The 25948-nt window shown below is 33.4% G+C and overlaps 4 protein-coding genes across 5 annotated transcripts; 3 read left to right on the top strand and 1 right to left on the bottom strand.

Moving 5' to 3' along the window:
• Window positions 1-3071: 3071 nt before the first annotated feature.
• Window positions 3072-5385, top strand: LOC108480181 (pentatricopeptide repeat-containing protein At3g46790, chloroplastic). Its single transcript, XM_017783081.2, has one exon. It carries the CDS (start codon window positions 3168-3170, stop codon window positions 5121-5123), a length of 1956 nt encoding a protein of 651 aa, XP_017638570.1. The 5' UTR covers window positions 3072-3167; the 3' UTR covers window positions 5124-5385.
• A 1552-nt stretch (window positions 5386-6937) lies between these two features.
• Window positions 6938-11243, bottom strand: LOC108480640 (autophagy-related protein 23). Of its 2 annotated transcripts, none has more exons than XM_017783690.2 (15): window positions 10947-11243; window positions 10716-10803; window positions 10581-10627; window positions 10094-10183; window positions 9937-9990; window positions 9601-9678; window positions 9444-9512; window positions 9215-9370; window positions 9005-9131; window positions 8654-8742; window positions 8203-8292; window positions 8000-8104; window positions 7715-7861; window positions 7439-7548; window positions 6938-7350 (listed from the first exon to the last, which is right to left on the bottom strand). In XM_017783690.2, exons 1-15 carry the CDS (start codon window positions 10980-10982, stop codon window positions 7275-7277), a joined length of 1362 nt encoding a protein of 453 aa, XP_017639179.1. In that variant the 5' UTR covers window positions 10983-11243; the 3' UTR covers window positions 6938-7274. The 2 variants fall into 2 exon arrangements, with proteins under 2 accessions (XP_017639179.1, XP_052883076.1); XM_053027116.1 differs by having other exon boundaries at window positions 10764-10803; window positions 10947-11228.
• Window positions 11244-18347: 7104 nt separating this feature from the next.
• LOC108480404 (uncharacterized) lies at window positions 18348-20078 on the top strand. The gene is made up of 2 exons (XM_017783395.2): window positions 18348-18837; window positions 19275-20078. Exons 1-2 carry the CDS (start codon window positions 18483-18485, stop codon window positions 19808-19810), a joined length of 891 nt encoding a protein of 296 aa, XP_017638884.1. The 5' UTR covers window positions 18348-18482; the 3' UTR covers window positions 19811-20078.
• A 1089-nt stretch (window positions 20079-21167) lies between these two features.
• On the top strand, window positions 21168-24290 carry LOC108480542 (methylsterol monooxygenase 2-2-like). Its single transcript, NM_001330046.1, is given in 7 exon segments — window positions 21168-21197; window positions 22145-22282; window positions 22448-22593; window positions 22758-22877; window positions 22988-23200; window positions 23311-23391; window positions 24209-24290. Coding segments are annotated over 7 exon segments (810 nt in total).
• The last annotated feature ends 1658 nt before the right edge of the window (window positions 24291-25948 follow it).

Genomic DNA, 25948 nt, shown 5'->3' with positions numbered 1-25948 from the left:
TGTTTTCTTGCTGATTTCATGCCCTTGCCGTCCAGCCCAAATAGACCTTGGGTCTATTTTCCTTTTAAACCCTTTTTCTTTTATCAATTAAGCTATTTAATCATTCCCCATAATTTTGCATTTGATACAATTTAGTCCTTTTTGTTCGATTAACTATCAGAACTTTAAAATTTCTTCACGAAACTTTAATACTAACATATTTTAAAAATTTAAAATATTTATGGCTCGATTTAAAATTCCCGAGGTCTCGATACCTCGTTCTCGATTCTAATTATTTTAATATTTATTTTTAGTACACTATTCACTATTTTAAAATTTTTCCTAACTTCACATTTAACTTATACTCACTAAATTAATAATATTTCCTACTCATTTTTCGGATTTAGTGATCTCGAATCACTGTTCCGACACCACTGAAAATTAGGCTGTTGCATGTAAAGTAAGCTATAAGTCCTGTGTTAGAGGGAATAAATTGAAATAAATTTGAAATTAGGGTTTTATGGTGAACATTAGATAGTTAAGTTGAATTTGGTAGAAAATTGAGTAGAAATAAGGTATGAATTGAGATAGAAAAGTAAGTAAATTTAGTTAGGATCAAATTGAAATTAAGGTAGAAGTTGAATAGAAATTTAATTATTTAATATAAATTAGTGTTGTATTAATAGTATAAAATATTTTAATTTATGTAGCTAGCAAAGAACCAGAGGCATCGACACAGAAGAGAAAAGAGAAGATTATCGAAGAGTAAACTTGAGAAAATCACGGTTTGTATTATTATAATAGTATAAATTATTTTAAAAAACGTTTTTTAAACCAGATTTTTCGAACAAGAATATGACAAGGTTCTTAGGTTATTTGCACTCTTGGGATGTTCCAAAGAGTTTGACTTGGTGGATCAGATATAAAAATAGTTAAGAGGCTTTCCTCTTTACCTTTTCCTATAACACTAAGTGCTTCTCCCTTCTTTCTGAAATATAGTGAGCTCTTCTTCACTATTTACCATCACTATTACCAACAAAAACTCTTCATCATCCCATATTAACCATTAATTCCATTGTAACTAAAATTTATTCCATTATTCCTATTTATTACCAATTTTTTAACTCTCATTTTGAGACATTATAAATAGGAGCCTTTCACAACTGGTGAAAGGACTTTAAGGACTTTAGAATTCTAGATCTCAAAGTCCTCTCTAAGGTTCTCTTAACTTATTTTCTTTGCTTAGCCTTATAGTCAATCACATTTCCTTTTCTCCACCTTACCAATCACAACCTGTCACTGCGTTTAGTGTTTTCGAATTTGCTTCAGTCTTCCTCTTCGCCTTCTTCTAGTCCATCTTGTTCACTTGGTTGCAACGTTTCCATTCTCCATCAAAAGAACCATTTGTAGAGTCAACTTTTCCATTCAACATCATTAGAAATGTGGATATTCCCTTCATGATGAAGTCTACTCCACCAGAGATAGTTAATTGGACATCCACAAAGTATATGATCAATGTTTTCCTCATGATTGTTACAGAAAGAGCATGAAAGATCCACCACCGTACCTTGACTAGATAGGATTGGTGGAGAGAATGCTAATATTGCATTTCCACATAAAGATTTTCAACTTGGAAGAAAGGGGAGAGAGGAGATAAATCTTCCAAATGGTTGACCAAAGAAGCCTGCTGTTTTCACAAGCAAATGGTCTCTTTTCATCCGCAAAATCATAACAACTAGAAAGAATAGAGACTTCATTCTTTGATCTAGACTAACAAATTGATCCCAATCGAATGCATGACTTAGTGAAAGAGTGCTCAAGAATCGATTTAGGACCTCAATGGGAAGTTTGATGAAGAGCTGGGTGACAACTTTTGTTCCTATCTTCTTTAACTTGTCGGAAAGTTTTCTCATCCTCACCTGGTATAATTGGTCCTAAAATAATATGCCTAGGTGCACCAAGTTCAAACCAATTATCAATCCAGATTCTAATAGTTTAACCATATTTAACGACCCAAAGTAAGCCTTTGAAAGAGTTTGTTTATCTGTCTAAGATCACTCCAAGTGACAGAGACACTTCATTGCATGATGTGTTGGGTCCGCTTTGGGTATATTTAGAGATAAGAGTTTAAGCTTAGAGTTTGTTATTCTCGTGAAAAAGTCTTTACATAAGTTCTAGTAAGAGTGCCCAGTTAAGAGGTTTAAATATCTTTATCTCGAGGCTAGTGTTTATTTTATCTTATTTATCCATATTATAATTATTAATACATATTTTATTATTTTATATCTAAAAATTATAAAATATGTTTCTTTATTATTGAATTTTTATTGTTCATGCATATATTTCATGAAAGAGTTTATTTATTGAAAGAACTTGAAAGAGTTTATTAACTCTAAACGAAGGAATACAAACACGTATAAATTAAAATCAACAAACACAAAGCACAATTTTAAAATTTTTAAGGAATACAAATCAAACATACAAAAGCTTTAAAATGAACAAATAAATATCAATATTGTAAGAATTAAATCGTTGTTTAAACTGATTAGATCATCGATTTTCGATTCGACTGTTTAACCACAAATTCAACCATTACAAAATAAAAATATCGAATAATTTTAAAAGAAAATAACAATAATAAATAATAATGGAAATATAAACATTATTTTATAATTTATAACAACAAAATTAAATATTTAAACTAGCTAAAATATAGTTCAGATTATTTTTAAATTTATTAAATAAATTTTTTATCAATTTATTAATTTTATATTAATTAAATTGATTAAATCATTAATTCTCGATTCAACGTATAATTTGAAAAATACTTATATGGTAAATAAAGAGGAGCTGACAATGGCAAAACCCCTCCTCCTATTTGTATCTTCTTTAAAATTGTTTGTACATGAGGAATAGTAAAAAAAATTATTTATTTTAGCTTTCAAATATTTATAATTTGATTTTTATTTCATCCCGAACCTAATTTAAAATTCATATTTTAGAAAAATCAGCATGAATGGGATATTATGTCACGTGATACCCACGTGATACAATGGAGAAAAATCTAAGCCTTAAAAATGGTACAAGACCCTTGAATTTGTGCAACAAAAAATCAAATGTGAGAGAGAGAGATCAGTCTTCAAAAGAAAAAGGTTAACAAAATAGAAGACCGTGGGATTTGAGTACTGATGTGGGCGTTTCACACTCCCCAGCCAACGCAACCACCATCACTGTTCAACCCACCTCGTACGCCACCAAAGCTCCCTTCTTCTTCTCTCACCTTAAACCCCTCCATCTCTAATTCAACACCCAACCACAATCAACTTATCCAATCCTTATGCAAGCAAGGCGACCTTAAACAAGCTTTCAAGCTTCTTTCCCGAGAACCCAACCCTTCTCAAAGGACTTACGAGGTCCTTATCCTCTCATGCGCCGACCAAAACTCCCTTTCCCTCGCTCAATCCCTTCATTCCCATATTTCCGAAAATGGGTTCGACCAAGATCCTTTCTTGGTTACCAAACTTATATCTATGTACGCTGCTTTGGATTCTCTGGACGATGCTCGCAAGGTGTTCGATAAAACGCGTAAGAGAACGATTTTTGTTTGGAATGCGCTTTTTCGAGCGCTTACTTTGGCTGGTTTTGGGGAAGAAGTTTTGGGTTTGTATAGAAAGATGAATAGGATTGGACTTCCGTCGGATAGATTTACTTATACTTATGTGCTGAAAGCTTGTGTTGCTTCTGAATGTATGGTTTCGCTTTTAAATAAAGGGAAAGAGATTCATGCTCATATTTTAAGACATGGGTTGGAAGGGTATGTTCATATTATGACTACTTTGGTGGATATGTATGCAAGGTTCGGTTGCGTTGCGCATGCGAGTTTTGTTTTTGAGAAGATGCCTGTGAGGAATGTGGTTTCTTGGAGTGCGATGATGGCCTGTTATGCGAAAAATGGGAAGCCATTTGAGGCATTGGAGCTTTTTAGGGAAATGATGATTGAGACTCGGGATTCGGCTCCGAATTCGGTTACTATGGTTAGTGTTCTTCAAGCTTGTGCAGCTCTGTCGGCTTTGGAGCAAGGGAAGTTGGTTCATGCTTATATCCTTAGGAGAGGGCTTGATTCGGTTTTGCCCTTAATCAGTGCTCTTATTACAATGTATGCTCGATGTGGTGAGCTGGAATTAGGACAACGGATATTCGACCGAATGGAGAAAAGGGATGTTGTGTCATGGAATTCGTTGATTTCGAGTTACGGTCTTCATGGATATGGGAAGAAAGCAATGCAAATTTTCCAGGAGATGATTCATCAAGGTGTTTCCCCAAGTCCTATAACTTTTGTCAGTGTTTTAGGAGCATGCAGCCATGCTGGTCTTGTTGAAGAAGGAAAAAAGTTGTTTGATTCGATGTGTAAAGAACACGGAATACATCCTAGCGTTGAGCACTATGCTTGTATGGTCGATCTTCTCGGTCGTGCCAATAGGTTAGAGGAGGCAGCTAAGATTATAGATGAAATGCGGATTGAACCCGGGGCCAAGGTTTGGGGTTCACTTCTTGGCTCATGTAGGATTCATTGTAATGTAGAGCTAGCAGAGAGAGCTAGCCATAGGCTATTTCAACTTGAACCCCATAGTGCTGGGAACTATGTACTCCTAGCTGATATTTATGCAGAAGCTGAGATGTGGGACGATGTAAAGCGAGTGAGGAAGCTACTCGAAACTCGCTCGCTGCAAAAAGTTGCGGGAAGAAGTTGGATTGAAGTGAGAAGGAAAATGTACTCATTCGTCTCCGTTGACGAGCCCAACCCTCAGATCGAACTGATCCAATCATTGTTGATTAAACTGGCTGCTGAGATGAAGGAGAAGGGATACTCACCACAAACGAAAGTCGTGCTGTATGATCTCGATGAAAGCGAAAAGGAACGGATCCTATTGGGTCACAGCGAGAAACTAGCGGTCGCATTCGGTCTGATCAACACGAAAAAAGGGGAAACCATTAGGATAACAAAGAATTTGAGGCTGTGTGAAGACTGCCACTCGTTTACAAAATTCATTTCCAAGTTTACAAACAAAGAGATTCTGGTTCGTGATGTGAATCGGTTTCACCATTTCCAGAATGGGGTTTGTTCATGTGGGGATTATTGGTAGTAGAACTGTTTGTGGGGTGGGCTTCGCTTTTAGGTTCGCCTGAAATTAGAGAGGATTTAAGGTAAAATATTAGGCTCAAAAAATAGGTTGGATAAAAAAATTAGACCCGTTTAAAATATAGGTCGAGCTCAAGCTTAAACATTCAAGGCCTGAGCTTGGTTCGGCTTGGCTCATTTTTAAGTTTATAATATTTTATATTATGTTTTTTTATATTATGTAATTTATAACACATAGAAATAATAATTTTACATTAAATATATAATACTACTATTCTATAAATACTTTTTTTTTGGTGAAAAAGACAAATGAAACATATTAAACAGTCATAATATGAAAGTAATTACTGCTATCTTGTCTGGAATTTTTGCAAACACTTGCAAAGCTGAATTTTTCTTTGAAGTCATTTATGCAAGACTATCTGTATGATTTCTCTCTTTGGTGATATACTTGATTTTTTATTACTCCATAGTTTGTAAGATTATATCGATTCTTCTAATCAAGGCCGAAGTTAATTTAGTCGTATGGATGTGTTGAAGAGCTTTGACTACCTTCAAATTGTCAATGTGAATGGTAACTTTTTTGCATCCCTCCTTTTGAACAAAGTTTAGGCCATCTAAGATTTTCCATAATTTGGCATAAAAAACTGAACAAAAATGCAAATATCGATTATATCTAGCGATTCATTGCCCGTCTTACTTGTACACCACCCCTCCATCAGCAGCCCATCCTGCATCTAACTTAACAACGCCATCAGTAAATAAATGAAACTAAGTACCTGTTAGATCATAAATGCAATCAAACTTGCGCTGTCCGAAAGGATCTTGTTTGAGTGTTTCAAAGTATTATTTGACCAATTTTATCAGACTTGATGGTTTCAGCACTCTTATAAATATTAAAACAATGTTAAAATAATTGTGTAAAAATTTTAATAAAATAAAATAATATAAATATTTTTTAAATATTTTAAAAATAATATGTGTAGAACTAAAATGAGCTTGGATTAATTTTTTACAAATATGGTAAGTTTGAATAAAATTTTAGATCCATATTTCAGGTCAAACCGAATTTGATCAAACATAAAATATATTAATATCATATTTAGATTCAGTTTAGTCCAGCTCATGAATTAGTAGTAATAACTATTTTCTCTTTTATTTATTTTTAAGTTTTGAAAAACAAGTCATAAAAACAACAGAGAGAACATAGAGATATGTACAGCAGACCAGTAACCAAGTTATGTCGATTTTCTTGGTCGAGTAAGAGGCGGATGATTTGATTAATTTATTTAAAAATTTTGAATTTAATGAAATTTTTAAAAATTTTAAAGGTTTAATTAAAATTATAAAAATTCCAAAGAGAAATTTCAAAAACTTTGAAGGCTAATAAAATTTTAAAGGATTTAATGAAAATTTTAAAAACTAGTCCTTTATCTTTCGATATTTAATGATTTTAGCTTAGTTGATAAAACTTGTCTTTCATGTTCAAAATTGAATGGGAGGTGGAATCAATTGAATCTATAATTTTCGATTTAATCTGAATATTCAATCATCTTATAAATTTAATGAACAGAAAATTCAGCTAATAAATATAAATAATAAAAAATAAGGAAAATAAGGACATATATTTAAAAAATCAAAAGAAAAACAATATATTTACAAAAAAAAAAAGGAAAGAAAGCTATATTTACAACAACAACAAAAAAAAAATCGAAGTTCAATGAAAACTAAATTTTTTTGTTAATGAAATCTAAAAGTAATAAAAATTAATTAATTGATTTTTCTTTTTTCTTTTTTCTTTTTATCAATTTTGACCAGTTTACTAATTTTTCAATTCAATTTATACAATAAAACCGTCAAAACAGCACATATGATTAAACTGTTGGATTGACTAATTTTTGATGAAATCAACCAATCCAGTCTAGATTTTTACAACCTCGCTCATGAAGAAATATCTCTGTGAAATACATTTTTCCTGTAATTCTTCTTTTGTTGTTCGAATTACACTTAAAAGAAGCAGTACAAACACTACCTGTCTCGTAAAAATAATGAATGGCTCATGCCAAACCAAAAAGACTGCCTGCAGAAATTCAATCCTCTGCCCAAGAATCGGCTTCGAAAACAAATTACACCAAAAGAAACTATGCTATTGCATTCACCAGATGGTAATCGAGCCATCTTGCTTCATTTTGATGAGACTGCTTTCGATGTTTCGGAGAACTGGTTTGTAGCTGTGGCATTTCAAATGAAGTTTAGCATCTAAAATCTTGTCAGATATGAGTTCAGAAGTCGTTAGGAAGAGGAAAGGAAATATCTTACAGGCGAGCAAGACTGTTATATGCTAGCGTCGCTTGTTGGAGACGCGCTGAAAGCTGCATTACTTCAGCTGATAGTGAATCTACTCTGCTCTGTTCTTGCACAAGTTGTCCCTAGAAAACGAATATATAGCACACAATCAGATAATGTATTATTATTATTTGAAGGCCAGAAGGCTGTTGGAAGGGGGAAAAAAGCATGTAATTGACCTAAGGTTCAACATAGAGTTCTAAAGTATGCAAGACATGTCATAAGGTTTTCCCTCCGGAACAAACTAACCTTGAGGGAGAGAATTTCAGTTGTATTTCCCTGTGAACCAGTTTGAATAGCCCCAGAACCGTTTTTGGATAGCAAACTAGCCTGCTCTGTTCTCAAGTTATCTAGAATTCTACGAAGCTCTTCATTTTGCTTAAGACAGTCTTTAACCTGCAAATACTCGATGACTCGTTTATCAATCAAATAACACATATTGAAAACTAGAATAGTAAAGATTTATGTTGTTCATAGAAAAGTTCATGAAAACGGTTTGCATAAATCGCACAGACTACATCAACTGATTTGTACCTGATTCTCCCACTGCTTTGCTGTGTTCATTGCCTCTTGATAAGAAGATGAGAGATTAGAATTTTCCTCAAAAAGCCTTTCTATCTCCGAAGATTGGTTATCAATCTGTCAATGCAAAAAGAGACTTTACCTTAACATGGAAACTGCGATTTAAGTTTCCAACGCACATGGCATAACTATAAGGACTTGAGGAAAGGTTCTACCTCCATTAGAAGTTTTTGTCTGCTGTTTTCAAGTCTCTCCACTGCTACTGCCATATCATGTAGCTGTTTCTCAAGTTTTTCTTTTTCTTCCTGTAAAATACAGAAAAGGTTACCTTAGATGAAGCATAAGCCTCTTTCAAAATGAATCTACTATCAGTACATTAAATGATGAAACAACTATATTTTGTTTAGAAGCTGAATAGCAGTAGATAAACAAGATGAAATGAGGTGGTAGGAACTTGGAGGAAAATATTTTTCAAACCATGGAAACAACAAAAAGAGAAGAATTCTCCCATTTGGGTAGAAGGGGGAGTATGAATGTGTCTGCATTAAGTTATCATAACACTTTGGCACTACAAGATGCATGCCAAAGTTATTTATCATGACAAATCAAGGACATAAAATTCTTCTGAACAAATTAATCCTCAATAACTTAAAGGCACTATCGTACCACTGAAAATTCCTTGCGCGTTCCTTTCTCAGAGGCTACTTCTCTTACCACTGAAAATTCCTTGCGCGTTCCTTTCTCAGAGGCTACTTCTGCATTGCAGAAAACAGGAGTCATGGAAATAGTACATCAAGGTTACTTATGTTTGATGGGAACTTAATATTCATGTGTTATAAAATAAAATATAGGTTTCAAATGGGGAAAACGAATGGAAAGGAGATTTTTATCCTTGATTTTAATTTTATGAAGTTACAGGCCCAAACATGTACAGTCGTGGACACATGTTATTTTAAAACATCACTGGTGACACTCACAGTTTGTCCACGAAAACCCTTTTGAGTAAACAGTAATTACCTGAACTCCTTTTGGACATAGCAGTAAGTCTTTCTTCCAGTTCCTGCTTTTCTGATGTCAGGGCAGAAACCCGAGCTTGCTCCTCTGCTAATTGCTGTCGCTCTTGTTGCCTCAGCGATGACTCTTGCTGTAATTCAGAAACTACCATGAGAGATCCACATAGGAACACTTCAAAAGGGAAAAAGAAAAACAAACTAAGCTCATTGCAACCTGTAATTCAGACTTCAATCTAGCCAACTCATTTTCTAATGCTTGTAGTTGATCTGGTGAACTCCCCATGGCATTTATTCCACTAAATGAATTGCTCATCAATTGTTGCTGCATTGAGTTGAGTTCAGCCCTCAAGGCTGCAGCATCTTCCTCAGCCTAAAGAAAGACAAACAGATAAGCTAAAAGCTAAGTCGTCTTCTTGCATCAAGAGTAGAAACTGCTCACTCACTCTGTATTGCTCATCTTCTGCCTCTTTCAGGCGTTTCTTGAGCATGCGAAGTTGGGCTGAGAGGTCCTCCTATACTAAAACAACAGACTGTAAGCAAATCATAAAATGAACAAGTTAGAGAACCCATATAACAAAAAATGCAAAAACAAGCCCATACCCGCGCAACAACAGCAGCATCTTTCTCCATAGCAACATCTTTCAGAGCCTTTCTTAGAGATGGTACAGTATTCTGTTCCTGTAAATCAATAGAGTTTGAATATAAATAAGTATACCTGAGTGAAAGCATCACTATTCAAAAGTTTAAACCATACCATATTTACAGTCCTGAATTTGAATTAGAGTAGAAAGAAAGCAAACCAAACAACAGGGAAGAAACTTGTAAACAAAGATCACTGTCTGACAAACTTGTCCACTTATACCCGATAAAAGAGTAAATTTGCAAAAGATGTAACCAGGAACCCATGGTATAAAAGATTGAGGTGCCTCAACTCACCAGATCATTAAACCGTGTTTGCAGTGTTTCATGCTCGGCTTCCTTAGCTTGAAGCTGAATCAGGAAAATAACAACAAATTCACATATTGCAGGTTCTGATGGCTTAGTTTAGCTCAAACTCCAAGGATAAGATCTAAAAGCAAAATGATTATAGTACCTCCACAGATAACATCTGGTTACTTTCTTCTAGTTCTGCATTTTTCTTCTGGAAGTCCTTTAGTTGAGATACTAAACCACTAATATCCACCTGCATTGCCAATTTAACAGCATGAGAATGATATATTCATCACACCAATATCATGCTAACAATGTGTATAATTTTAAATATTTTGTGTGTACTGAATGACTTTGATTTTTCCAAAAAGCTCCTTATTTCAAAGCCACAAATTAAACCAGAACTTCCATCAAACTGTGCATAAGAATTTAAACCTAAACTTCCATGAGACAGAAAAACTAGTACTAAAATTACACCACGTGAAAAATAAAAGTAAAAACATAATTTTTTTTTTCCATCACTATTTAAGCATCCAAACAGACAATTAAGGATAAAATAAAAACTAAGGAGATTTCATAGAATTGTTTTCAGCCAATAATTCAAAAAATTCATCATTAATTTTTTAAAAAAAAATAATGACAGAAAATACCTCAGAGAGTCGATTTTCGCTTTCTGATTTCTTCATGCCTTGAACATCTGCAAGCATAAAAAATAAAATGCACAAATTAGAATTATTTTTTTTAAATTTGGCGGAAAAATCGAATAAAAAATGGTAAAGGGAGACCAATAGGGATTGGAGCTTTGGTGAGATCCGATCCGGAAGAAGCTTTACTGATTCTTTCGGCGGCTCTCTTTTGACGAATCTCCTCCAGCTATTCAAAATCATCACAGAAACAATCACTCAAAAATTAAAATAAATAAATGAATGTAATCAAAACTTGGAGTCAAATTAGAAGAAAATTCGATGAAAAGGAAAAAAAAGCAAAATCAAAATCTTGGAAGAAATTACTATTACCGTCCGTCGACCGAGGGAAGCATGGTGAGCGTTCATCGTTAAAAGAAAAGAAAAGAAAAGAAAAGAAAGAATCACAATAAAATGTTCTTCTTCCCTTCTATTTATTTTCCTTTGAATGCAGGGAATTATATATATCCGGACGGGGGTTTTAACGGTTCTTCAATCTTTTGGGACTCAATTTGCTGATCTTCGCCAAAATATGTATTTTTAACTTCAATTGGTTTGATTCAAATGGTTGTTCTTAATTTTACTTGTTTTTACTGTTTCATATGAAATATGTTTTTCTTTTTTCCGGAGTAATTGTGTTACGCTGAAATTTAATATTTAATATTATACTTTAATTTAGGCATAATGTGAAATTAAGCTCTCAATGTTTATATCTTTTATCTATTTGGTCCTTTGTTAACTAAATTTTGTTTTTAGCCTTTTAAAAAAAAGTCGAATTTGACCATGAGATTTCAAAAAGAGTTAAATTGTTGGTTTTTTAAGGTAAATACAGATTAAAATGTCACATTTTGAAACATGGTAATTTGGACTAATTTTTTGAATTTTTATGAACTTTTTATTTCTTTAGATTTTTATTTTTTAATATTTTTATAAATTTTAAAATATTTGTTAACATAGCATGTAAGACAAATTATGTCATGTCATTATTAAGTAACGTATATTATCACACGAGTTGTCAAGTCAACATCGTAAAAATATTAATGTTTTAGTTAGAATTTCAGTTTAAAAAAAAGAAAAGCAATTTGATTTTTTTAAATGTTAAAAGTCAAATTTAACTAAAAAAATATGTCCAAATTTACCAATGTATTTCCCTATTTGTTTTGTGGTTACGCCACCAAAATTTATTAATAATGCTTTCTAACGTACGACATAATGTATTCAGAAGTAAGAAACAATTCCTAGCATAAATTGGTATTGATTGTAAAATGGATTTAACAAAGATCTCTTTACCTCCTGCGGAGAGATAATGCAAATTCCAACTATCAATACATTTCTAAGAACCTTTCCTTAAATCCCATAAATGCCTCTTTTTTCCTCCAATCCAAAACTGTTGGCAATCCTAGGTACTTTTCCGGGTTTGACGAAATTTGAACTTCCAATATATCCTCTATTTGAGCTTTCATTCTACTATTGACGTTACTACTGAAATAGGCCAACGATTTGTCAAAGTTAAGTACTTGTCCTGAAACTCTTTCATATTCTATTAACAAATCTTTCATCGCCCTTACCCCCTCTTCATTTGCCTTCCCGAATAAAGCACTATCATTTCCAAAAAAACAGATGTGTCATCGTTAAATCTTTCCTCCCCACTCTTTCTCCTCTAATACTACCCTCCCGCCTGGCCAAACAAAGAAGACATGAAAGCCCTTCAGAACAAATAAAAAATAAATATGGGCTTAAGGGATCCCCCTGTTTTAGTCCCCGAAAAGGTGAAAACTGGTTCCCTTGCTTCCAATTCAATATGACGGAATAAGAGACTGTTGTCACACACTTTATTACCATATCGATCCATTGTGAGTGTAAACCCATACATTTGATAACCTTGGCCACGAAACCCTACTCTACCCTATCATAAGCCTTACTCATGTCCAATTTTAACGCAAAGGAACCTTTATTTGTGGAATGCTTCTTTTTAAATGTGTGCAAAAACTCATAGGCAATTAAAAAATTATCAAAAATCTGTTTTCTTAGAATAAAAACCCCTTGAGTTTCATCAATGCATACATCCAAAACTTTCCTAAACATATTTACAATAACCTTGGCAATAATTTGGTAGATGATGTTGCATAGATTAATTAGGCGAAATTGTGACATCGATACCGGATTTGTGACATTCGAGATAAGAACTATATTGGTTTTATTAATGTCCTCTACCTCCCTTACTTCGTTCAACACCTGAATATAGAACTACGTGATTTCCTTCCCCACAATGTGTCAATATTTCTGCTACAATAATGCTTAAAAACCATCCATACCTAAAGCTTTTAAAGGCGCTATGCTTTTAACTGCTTCCCACACCTCTTCTTCTATAAAGGCCACAGACAACTCCTCATTCATACCATCCAATATGCTAGGGGTTATGCCTAACAGCATGTGATCACTATCAATAATTGATGGAGCAGTAAACAACTCTTTAAAATACTTAGCAGCAACCTCAGTAATATCGATTTCTTCTGTTACCCATCTTCCAACTTTTTTCATATAAGCACTTGAAAACATTTTTTCTTTTACTATTTGATGTGAATTTGTGGAAAAAAGTTATATTACGATCACCAAACTTTAATCAATTAACCATATCCCTTTGTTCCCAAAACAGTTCTTCTTTGTCAGTCTCAATGTTTAAAGCAAGTTTAACTTCTAACAACTCTATCAAATTATCCTCATTAGGATCAATAAATGATAACTTCTCTAACCTCAAACTCAACTTCTTTGTTTTCTGCTTTCTATCCTTTTGCCTCTTCTTTCGCCTATTTATTCAATTCCTTCCCTAACTCTTCCAACTTTTCTGGCACATCCGAACGAGACGATTCCTATAGATCTATAATGCACTTCTTACATGAATTCTCAAAAATCCAATCTGCATTAAATCTAAACTGAAAATTACTCCTTCCTCTCTGCACACCATGTTTACCCATAATATCCATTAGTAAATGACAATTATCAAAAAAAGTATGCATTAGGTGCTTCATAGAATATTGGAAAAAGTTCCCACCAATCCAAAGTTGCCACTCCCCTGTCTAACCATTCACGGTTATTATTTTCTGGAATCTTTCCTCTTTCCTAAGTATGCCATTAGCTAAAAAACCCTAAATCACTCAGTTCGCAATCTTTCAAAACACCTTAGAACTTCTGCATCCTCCTCTCATTTAGCATCTGACCTAATCATTTCTCGAACGAATACAATATTTCATTGAATTCACCCATTATCAACCACGAAAATGAGTTATTATTTCCATATTATCTCAATAGACGCTAGGATTCTTCATTTTCTCTCTCATTCAGCTATCCATAAAACCTCGTAAATCTCTATTTTGGCGACCCCTCACTCTCTTTAATTTCAACATCAATGTGCGAATGTGAAAAATTTCTCAATTGTATCGAACAACCACTAACCCATCCCACCGGTAAACCTCCTCTAGAACCCTCCGCAGTGACTTCAATTCCACTAGCAAACCCATACCTCTCATGAACCCTTCTCATCATTCTCACACTTAGTTTCGTCTCCATAAGAAACAAAACTTGGGGCTTTATTTGTCTCAACTTATTCTTGAGACACCTCACAGCCCGTGAATGACCCAACCCATGAACATTTCAACTTAAAATTTTTATTACCCCCAGTCCGCCGACTTGCTAGCGGCCGCCGATCTATTGATAAAAGAAAATTTATTTTCTAACACCATAGGATTAAAAATACTTGAATCTTTCTCTTTGGTATGTTACCTTTTCTTACCATTCATTGATTCTGACGGGTTATCCTCCAAGTACGATCCTATCTCTATCGGCCCTTCCGTACCTAACCCTCCACCATTATGCTCATATCAAGGATTATTCTTACCAACAGGGTTATATCCTCTCGCCTTAGTCCTCTTACCCCTCTCATCAAACCTTCCATTCAGATTTCCCCTAGAAATTTCCTCTCTCAACCACTTGCTCACTACTGCCGCTCCTCTCCTAGGCGCCGCCCTTAGAGAAATATCTCATCCAAAATCCACAACCTGTGTGCCTAATGTACCCAAATAAGATAAAAATTCTCACTGTGCCCCAACCTACCACATAGAAATCATAACAACGTTATTTTTTCATACTTAAAAAGGGCATAAACCGAACGATCCTGGTCCAATACAATTTGATTTTTCCTTTTCAATCGGAGCTGGACGTCTAGCCTTACTCGGATTCTCATAAATCTATTAACACCCCCTTGCAATCAAAGAAGCATCATATTCTAGGAAAAATGAAACAACCCGATTTTTCAATGGTGTCAGAAATAGTAGTTTTGAGGCAACCAAATTCGGTGAGTAAGTTCGTAAATGAGTCAAATATGGTTTTAAAAAGGTTTTTGATTTGGTAATTTATGTTTTATAACGATTTATTAGGTCAAGTGGTTTTAGAAAGTGAGGTATCGGGACCTCATTTCTATAAACTGAGTCGTAAATATTTTTATAAAAATTTACGGATTATCATTAAGGTGGCATTAAAGTTTCGTTGAAAAATTTTAATGTTTCGATGGTTAATTAATTAAAAAGGACTAAATCGTAAAAGATGTAAAATTTAGTCACTATTTGCTTTCAGTGATTAAATGGTTTATTGAATAAGGAAAAGAGACTTAGTTGAAAATTAGACCATTATTAAAAATAATGGATAAAGGTGGACATTAAACGGTGAATTTTAATATTATAACAAAGGTTAAATTAGTAATTTAATAATTAAAAGAAAAGTAAAACAAATAAAATGTGGCATCATCTTCTTTAACCTTTGTTTTCCCACCGAAATTGTTAAAGAAGGAAGCCATAGTTAGGGCTTAGTATTTAGCCAACTTTGGTTTGATGATTTGATCAAGATCCCGTAGATACTCGTGGAAAAGGAAAAATAGCAAAATAGTCCCTGAACTTCTGCAATTATTACAATTCAGTCTAGGTAAGTTCGTATGGTTAAAATTTAACTTTGTATAAATTGATGATTGGTATTATGCATATATTCTATTGTTGGAAATGAATTATTGTTTGAATTATAATATTGAATTGGATATTCAGTTTGAATTGAATGCGGGATTTGAGTACATTCGTGATTTGGAGTATGATGAGAGTTTTGAGTGGAGATGGTATTGGAGGGAGATATCGATATTTTACCCAAGTACCAAGGTTTAGCATTTGTTGCGAACTATCGTGTTTTACTTTCTATTTGGTGTGATTGGGTGGATCAGCTCTTACGAGCTTCTATTCAGCTTTCGAGCTTTTGTTGGCGTATTTGGGAGGACCAGCTCTTATGAGCTTCTGTTGATGATGTACTCTTATTCGTAGGTCATTCTTCAGATGGAAAAATCTCGGTAAGGTGATTTATTTAATGAATTTGAAAGACATATATTTATTTTTGTATTGATTTGAATATGGATGTATTTATAGATTGAAGTTGTGAATGATAGGGAGTTGTCATGGATGATTTTTATTATTTGATTTATTATAGTTAGTTTGGTAAGATTTTTGTTTATCTCGTCGAAATTACTAAGCTTCATTAAGCTTACTTGTGTTGTTTAATGTCATTGTAGATTTTCAGAAGGTTGGACGATCGAAACGGCACTCAAGTCACACTATCCAGTTTATCTCAATAGTTTTTGAAATGTTAAATTCGGATTATATGACATGTATAGGCTCTTGTGCTATTTTGGTTAATGTTTGGCTTATGTAAATGTTATGAATGAAATTTTGTGCAAATAACCAATTTGCAAAGGGTATGAGAATGAGGTATAGTTGTTATGCTAGTATGTGTGGCTTACATATATTTGATTTGTTGTGGTTATGGTAACTTTGTTAGGTATTTTGATTTGGTATTACTTGAATGAGTTGATGAATTGAATTAATGTGTATTTTGATATTAAATTGTATATAATTGTGGTACCAATGAGGGTATATTGGTTAGACACATATTAGGTTGGTTTTGATGTGTTTTTGACCCAATTAATGTCATTTTGATTTTGTATCTTGGTTAACATTTGAGTTTCTTAAGGTCCAAACAATTTAATTATGTTTGTATTAGTGTATGATTTGAATGATTTACAATTTTGTTGTCCTGTAATACTCCATAACCCTATTTTGATGACAGATACAGGTTAGGGGTATTACAAAAGATCTAATAAAATTACCAAACTTCTGTGCCATCTCTTCTAAAATAAAACCTAACAAAAGATTATGGATATGAACCCAAAAGATCAAATAGACCAGAGGTACCTGCATTGAATCCTCTCCTACCTCTAACTTATGAAAAATTAATAAATGTCAATTAAAAGTCCATGGCGTATCATCACAAACCCGCTTCAGATCCACCTCACAAAAAATCTGAACAAAAACCTCTCATCACCAATTTCCGTAATGATCACCCCCTCAATGGATGCCAGAGACCCACAAGAGTGTTTCGTAACGACAAAAAACTCACCATACTCTCTATAAGAACTGTTCACACTAAACAAAATCGAAAATCATCATCCACCACATCCACGTTACCTTGCTTTAGAACCGGATCTTCTTCTTCTTCATCTAACAATAAATTCGCCAAATCTGCAACAGGAATTCCCCAAATCTGCCTCCATGTTGCGTACGAATAAGGTCTTGAAAGACAAAACCCTAAAATACTTTTAAAGAAAAAGAGCGTGCCGAACTCGCAGGCTACAAATTTTATTTCTTTTAATCTCCATTATTTCCAACGCAATTTTTATATTTACTTAAAATAGAAACAGAAAAATTAAAAACAAATTTGTAACTTGTAATATACTTAAATTTATATTAACTTCAATTATCTAATATGTTTATATTCACTCCTAAATAAAATTAATAACAATAATTTTGACCCTATTGATATGATATTGAAATTAAATAAACATTTTGATTTATTAAATTTTATAAGCCAAAGAGAAAATAAGATTAAATGATAAATTTAACCCTATTAACTCGTATGAACCAAATAAGAGCTATGTATATATATAAAAAATATTACGTAGATATACAAATTATAACATACTAAAAGTCTATCACAATCCTATTTATTTTCTAGAAACAGAAAGTATATATTAATATAAATTAAAAATCATTTATATCCCTATGTTTACTCTTATGTTTCTGTTAGGAATTGGTTTTATATAATATATATTATATTATATAGACATACAAATTTTAACTTAATAAAAATCTACTATAACCCTGTTTATTTACTAGAAACGGAATGTATATTTTAAAAAATTTAAAAATAATTTATACCCTATTTACTTTTATGACTCCTTAAGAGTTAGATTTTATATAATATAGATTAAGTATAAAATTAAAATAGTGAACTTTATTTGAAGTAAAAAATAATTTTATGAAATTTTATAACATTTTAATATGTAATTAAATTTCCATTAATTTTCATAAATAAATAATAACAAGAATATAATTGTTGTTTCATTTACAATAATTTTAGGGATTTATGGATTTTCTTCAAGCTCAAGGCTAAGTATATGTTCTTGAAATCATAGGGTGAGGGTAAATGTTTTTACCTGAAAGTAGTAACTAATTATGTTATTAATTTAAACAGATAAATATTATTATAGATATAGAGAGTAAATTATATCAAATTAAAGTAAAAATATTTAAATTTTAAATTTCAGGACCAAATAAATTTAAACTGTAGGTTATATAACAATAAAAACGGCATCGTTCTACTGAGCTCTTCATTGAACCGGCATTCTTTCGACCACCGCCTAATATTATTTACCTATTTTTTTACATTTCCCTCACACGCCGCGTAGCCGAAACCCTAAAATTTGATTTCTCTTTTTGGAAAATGATGGTGACCGGAGCGACCCAAAACCCGGCCCAGCCAACAAAGCTCCGATGGGGTGAATTAGACGAAGACGACGGCGAGGATTTGGATTTCTTGTTGCCGCCAAAGCAAGTAATCGGACCCGACGAGAACGGGATCAAGAAAGTGATAGAGTACAAGTTCAACGATGAGGGAAACAAGGTCAAAATTACGACGACGACCCGGGTCCGAAAACTCGCTAATGCCCGGCTCAGTAAACAGGCGGTGGAGCGAAGGTCTTGGCCCAAGTTTGGGGATGCTGTAAGGGAAGATGTTGGTAGCCGACTCACTATGGTTTCCACTGAAGAAATCCTCCTTGAACGCCCTAGAGCCCCTGGTTCGTTTCTTTCTGGTTTTTCTCTTAACCTTTTTTTTTTTTTTTTTTTTTGGGGGAGGTGGTAGGTTACTGAATTTATGGGATTATAGCTTGTGGAAAATATGAAAATTTTCGGTTTTTAAAAATAAATTTATGGATGTTTGTTTTGTTAATTTTGGCACTGGTGAGTTGTATTTTAATTTAAGCCGACAACTTTTCCTTATTTTTGTGCATATATACACACATTTGTAATTACAGGAGTACAAAGAATCCTGGTAGCTTAGATATTCATTGTCGTCTTTGTGAATTGGTGAATCAAAAACTTAGCTTAATTTATGGAAGGTTTTGATGGGGAAAAAATTAGCATTTTAGTAGCTTAGAATTATTAGTGAACCTTACTTGTTGGGTGTAAATGGCCTTGGTTAATTTACAACAATTATTCTTGGAGCTGCCTACAGGTAGCAAAGCAGAAGAACCGAAGGCTGCCGGAGATTCCTTGGCTCAACTAGGAAAAGGAGGTGCTGTCCTTATGGTGTGTAGGACTTGTGGTAAGAAGGGTGATCACTGGACATCTCGGTGCCCATACAAGGACCTCGCTCTGCCGGCTGAGTCATTCGTCGATAAGCCTGCAGTACCTGAAACTGCAACTGCTGCTGCTGGATCAGGGAAGAATACTTATGTTCCTCCAGGTATGAGAGCCGGAGCTGATAGAAGCGGAACTGATATGAGACGCAGAAACGACGAGAACTCTGTCCGGGTCACTAATCTTTCGGAGGACACCCGGGAAGCTGACTTGCACGAGCTTTTCCGGCCATTTGGTGCAGTAAGTCGAGTTTATGTTGCCATTGACCAGAAGACTGGCATGAGTCGGGGTTTTGGTTTCGTTAACTTTGTGAACAAGGATGATGCCCAGAGAGCTATAAACAAACTCAATGGCTATGGTTATGATAATCTCATCCTGAGAGTTGAATGGGCTACACCAAGAACAAACTAGATTGTGTGTTTTAGTTTAGGGTTTATTACTTAAATAAAAGGTTTAGGCCACCTTTTAAATGCTTATATATATTTATCCATGGCTGATGAGATTTTGTCTTCTATTTAGTTGACTCTTAAATAGTATCTGACTTGTGTGTATTCTTCTTTGTCATATGTAATATGGGTAGCATTTAGTATTTTGCATTGATTTGGGTATTGCAGTTGGTTTTTCATTTCATCAGCTCACATTTACTTAAATACAAGTCTTGCTTTGCATCTTTGAACAATGAATGAGACCTTCCATGGCTGCTTATGGTTAATGAATAAGATGAAATATGTGGATAATCCGAAGAAAGTACATCTTGAACAACTTTTTTTTATATGAGAATAAAGTAGACTCTTATAATATTTTTTTCGCAAAATCTGAGTCTAAAACCTTATTTAAGAGGCATTGACCCTTGGTAAAGCCTTATTCACGTGTACTCGAATTTTGAAAATTAAAAAATAAAGAGTAAATTCTAAATTGAAAAATAAAGAGTAAATTCTAAAAGTATAAAGAGTACATTAGAGAGTTTTATGTTTAATTTTTAAGAAGTTTTGGAAATTATGTTTTAATTTCACCAATTATTTGCAAAATTATTATTAGGGTACTTCAGTTAATCTGATTGTTTTTTTTTCTTTTTGATAATTGGAGAAACGAGTAGAGTTTCTAGATATTGAACTTAAACTCTCATTTTTATAACATAATTGACAATAGTTGTTGGCCTGTTAGTCTAATTGTAAATTTAGAAATTAAATATTACTTTAAAATAAAATATAATTAAAACACATAAATCATGTATATATATAACGTATTAAGAAAAACAAGGTTAATAAAATTGAAGAGTTTTTGATTGAACACTTAAATTTTAAATATATTAAAGTTAATAATTGAAGGATCATTTAAGAATCAAACTAATAGGAAAAGGCCAAAACCCACACACGTTCAAACTTGAAAAGAAAAGTGAAAAAACATTAAAAGGCAAAAGTGAAGAACCTAAGAAAAAACCTATTTTTTTTCCTTTTAAAATGTCAGTTCAAACTTGAAAACTTCTACCGTCCACATGTTAGAATTTCTTACACTGCAAAAGTAGTGATTTTGGAGTTTGTTTTCTTACTGTGTGATGAAATTACATGCATAAAAACAAGGGGCCCATGAATAGAGCCCAGATTCCTTTTGACAGTCTGTACTCATCTCGTGGTTTTTTTTTGCTTCTCTCAATATTCACTCTCTGTCTCTTTACCCTCCATCTCTCTCTCCAAAAAGATTTTATTATTGTGAAAGCAACATTGTGGAGATCAATTAGCTTCTTCTTTTTTTTCACTTTCAAGCTCTCATGGCTGCCATTATTGAATCTGGGTGGCTGGTAAAGCTCTTTCTTTTTCCTTCTTTCTTGTTGCTTTTTCAGTTTTTTTATCCACTGCCCATTACTTGTTATGGATCTATCTTTGTTGGTTTTTTTTTTTTTTTGGTTTTGTATGTAAAGATAGTTAAATCTCAAGTTTGGGTCGATTGGATTATTTATATTTTTGTTTGTTTTAGTTGTTTTTGAATGGTGACATCAAGGTACATTTGGATGGCTAATGGTGGATGTTGATCTTCGATTTTTACAAGGCAGTGTTTGATTGAATAATGCTCTTTGGTTTTATTGTCTCTTACAATTTGAAATGCATTTTAAGTGTTGCAAATGATTATATAGCTACGAAATTGGAGATTGTTTTTAGTTTTGAATTCAGGTCACTGTTTCACTATGTATATATATTTGTTGCTAGAATGGCTTCTTCATTAATTAGTTCATCTAGGATGTTGCTTACAGTTCAAAACAAAATGTATGTTTACTTACAGTAACAAGTACCTGAGATTGAAATCTAGATTTGAGGACTTTGTTGTTAATGTTGAATATGTGTTTCTTGCAAGTGTTTCCTTTTATCCTATATCTCATTGGTCTCTAGCAAAGGACCTTAATGAAGCTTCGATTCATTTTCATCGATCCTTTCCCCTTTTTTCCAGGTAAAATGTAAATGTGTCTAATTGTGCTTATTGATTTCACTTCTGGATGCAATGTTTATTAATCTACATTGAGCAATAATGTGATCTTTTAAGCTCCGAAATAGTGGTTTATGTTCTAAGGTGTAAGAAATTCTTCCTGAAATCTTCTTTGTTCACCATGCAATATTGGATCACACATTTCAGTGACAGTGACCTTGTTCATTAGTTTGAACACTACCACTGATGTTTTTAAGCTTAGAACAGCAGTTTATGTCATCAGATATAATACATTCTCCCTGAAAATCTTCTTTGTTCGCCATGCAGTATCTGATCACGCATTTCAGTGACTTCCAACTAGCAAGTCTAGGAAGTTTCTTTCTTCACGAAAGTGTTTTCTTCTTATCCGGACTTCCATTTATATATCTGGAAAGAGCTGGATTGTTGAGCAAATACAAGATTCAGGTTAACTCCCTTCATTGCTGGTATTGTTATCAACCGTTTTTACTTTGTTGACATAAAATTTGTGGGGATGAATGCTGTTAATAACAAAAAATATCCTTTCTTTGTATTTATTCTAGTGGAATTCATAATAAATCTGTTTCATTTGTAATTTATGTTTCTATATAGACGAAAAACAACAGCCTTGCTGCTCAGGAAAAATGTATCACCCGCCTGCTTCTGTATCACATTGGTGTCAACCTTCCGCTTATGATTGCATCTTATCCTTTCTTCAGATTCATGGGCATGAAAAGTAGTCTGCCATTTCCATCCTGGTATTTACAGGTTCTTTATGTGCTAGAGCTTTTTTCCCTTCATTTTTACCATATTCAGACATAATACCTTCATTACTTGTCCTGAAGTATGTTCTCCATAGCTATACCTGCATGAAATTAAATTCTTAGTTTCAGAGCTCTAACTAGCTGGATCTGGTTGGCAGGAAAGTGGTTCTGTCACAGATAATATTCTATTTCATCCTGGAGGATTTTGTGTTTTACTGGGGACATCGTATTTTACATACAAAATGGCTGTACAAGCATGTGCACAGTGTTCATCATGAGTAAGTGTCAATGTTAGGTGCTTGTACTAGTTAAAACTATGAACAATAGTGTTCTCACTTGGATCTTTTGCATGTGCTTATTGGTTACTTGATATACATACACTGTACAGGTATGCTACTCCATTTGGACTGACATCCGAGTATGCTCACCCTGCCGAGATATTGTTCCTTGGCTTTGCAACAATAATTGGTCCAGCCATCACTGGCCCACATCTTATTACTCTCTGGTTATGGATGACTCTTAGAGTCCTAGAGACAGTTGAGGCACATTGTGGTTACCATTTTCCATGGAGCCTCTCAAACTTTCTACCTTTATATGGGGGGTGAGCTCCATGTTTGCTTGCTGCTTTGCTTCTTGAGTTTATACGCATGGTTAGATGTTTATCTTTTATCCTTTAGCTGTAAGTAATTGTTCGTATTTTCACTTTTTCAGTGCTGATTTTCATGACTATCATCATCGTTTGCTTTATACAAAATCTGGCAACTACTCATCTACATTTGTTTACATGGACTGGTGAGTTTTTTGGCATTTATTTTTTATTGAAGCACTGGCATATTTTCCATGGTTAGATTATAGGTTATTGTGGTTTCTACTATTTCTTCCATTTGAGTAGTAGATGAATTTATATGAATCTTCTTAAACATTTCGATACTTTAAGCTTTGTCCATTTTATCAAAAATAGGCTTCCTTATGTACTGGATCTGCTTTTGCGGTTCAATTGCATCATCCCAAGTTCATATTTGTTATGAAATGTTGTCTTAGGTCTCTGCCTGAGGTTGTAACTTCAAAAGCTTCACTTTGTTCACTTCCAATATTTGCTTAGAAGAAAGTTTTGCAGAAAATATCTGCTTTCTCTTATGTTTATAATCAAACCTGTCAATTGGATGGGCTGGGTTAGCTTTAGGTTGAATGGGTTTTAAAATTTTCATATCATTTCAGATTCGGGTCATTTCAAGTTCAGGCCTTTTCTGGTTCGAGTTGTTTGGGTTTGCTAGTCATATTTTTTCGGGTCAAATCATCTCGGGTTCAGGTCATTTCAGTTTACTTGTTTGGTTCATCTAGGATTCAGGTCATTTTGGTTTTGGATCATTCCAAGTTCTGGCCATTAATATGGTGGACGGATTTGCCTGCCTAAAATTCTCTATGCACAATGCTGTCTGTAATTTTGATCAGCCGTTTATAAACTAATCATAGTTAATCATTCCGAATCTGTTTCATATGAACTCCAATTTGATTTTCACAATACAGTCATGGATATAAATCCCAGTTTGACCATTGATTAACCTTGAATACTGACCATGGGTGACCACCATGTTATATTCTCTTACAGGATATTCGGTACTGACAAGGGTTACAGAAAATTGAAAGCACTAAAGCGCGATGGAGTCGAAGAAGAAAGCAAGCAAACATAACCGAGAAGATGAGTTTTCGAAGGCTTTGACCAGCAGAAACACTGGTTCCTGATAAAATGTCATGTTGAGGAAGGGTTTTTCTCATTGTGAGCTTCTTCTGCATCTTGTGTGCAAATCCACCTCTGTTTTTTTGGTTGTTTAAATTGCTGTTTTATGTTTTGTAGCATCATAGGATTAAGATTTGTTTGAACATTTAGCGACCTGGTTATCTCTGTGTTCCTTGCATGAATGAAGTTGCTGTCTTATTTTTATCTTTAACTCTTTGTTTTTTTTAAAGAATATCCTTAATTCTCTTGTTATACTGGACTCTGGTGTTTTGTCAATTATGCATATACAGTGGCCATAAAATTTTGTCCCCCTTGTTTACTTACAGACTCTGCAGATATTGGACCCTGTTAAGGGGAAATCCTTTCAAAATAGTATTTAAATAAAGATAATTACTAGGTACAATGAAGTGGAGTTAAGTTCCACAAACAACATTAAGAAGTTGACATATGTTTTTAAATTATACTAAAAATAAAAACTAATTAAAAGAGGACACTCGTTTGTGAAAATTTTAGTTCACCACTTTCTAGTACATACACTCCTTTAAATAAAGAGTAATTATTATTAGAAAATTATTGAGTGTTTTAGATTCTACAAATGAGTTTAGTTTATTAGGTATGACAAGTGTATTGTAAGGTGTAGTAAAATAATTAAATATATAAATAAATGTGACATTTGTTATATCTTTAATTTGCTTATGACTTTATAAAAAGTGTATCAAATAATTACCTATTATTCTATTACCAGTCAGGAAATAAAAAAGAAAATCCACAAACAAGATAAGATAGGGTTGGAATATGGGAGCATTGTGTGAGCTACAGATGCTAGTCCTTTTCTCAGGATTAGAAGGAACTGTCAGATCGGCTGTTTACTATTTGCTGCGTTTCATATAAGGGCATAAAAAGCATTGTGTCACGGCTAGTCGATTGAATTAGATGAAAGGTATAAAACTGATTATGTAATGTAATGGTCTTAAGTCAATCATGAAAGGTATAATTACGTCATATCAAAATGCATTTATACACGGGCGTAACATCATGGATAATGTCATGCTGGGCAACAAGATCATATATGCAGTTCATCAAAAGAAGGGTTAGAGAATTTTGGGCATTTAAACTTGATATGTCTAAAGCATATAATCGCATTAGTTGGAATTTCCAGCTTAAAATTATGGGAATGATGGGATGCAGTGATCGATGGAGGCAAACTATACATTAGTATATAAGTGATATATTGTATTAGGTACTTATGAATGGGAGTCCTTTGGAATCAATAACACTAAAGAGCTCTTTTATCCCTTTAACTACTTAATTTCTCTTGTGTTAGAACATTCTATATTCTTAAAGCGGAGAATAATAAAAAAATTCAAGGTATAAAGATAGCAAAAAAATTCCTTCCAATATCTCATCTACTATTTGCAAATGATTTTTATTTGTTCTTCAATGGGAATGTTCGTTCCTATCGAGCTCCAGTATTTGCTCAATATTATAAGCTCTCAGGTCTCATAATTAATTTGAGTAAATAACAGCACAAAAGAAATGATGAATGTTAGGAACTCTTAAGAGTAAAGCATATTGCCAACTGGGGAAGTATTTGGGTATACGAGGAATTAT

This window comes from Gossypium arboreum, chromosome 1 (assembly GCF_025698485.1).
Source record: "Gossypium arboreum isolate Shixiya-1 chromosome 1, ASM2569848v2, whole genome shotgun sequence".
Classification (NCBI taxonomy): Eukaryota; Viridiplantae; Streptophyta; class Magnoliopsida; order Malvales; family Malvaceae; genus Gossypium; species Gossypium arboreum.
Note: the sequence above shows the minus strand (reverse complement) of the source record. Positions and strands in the feature narration are given on the sequence as shown.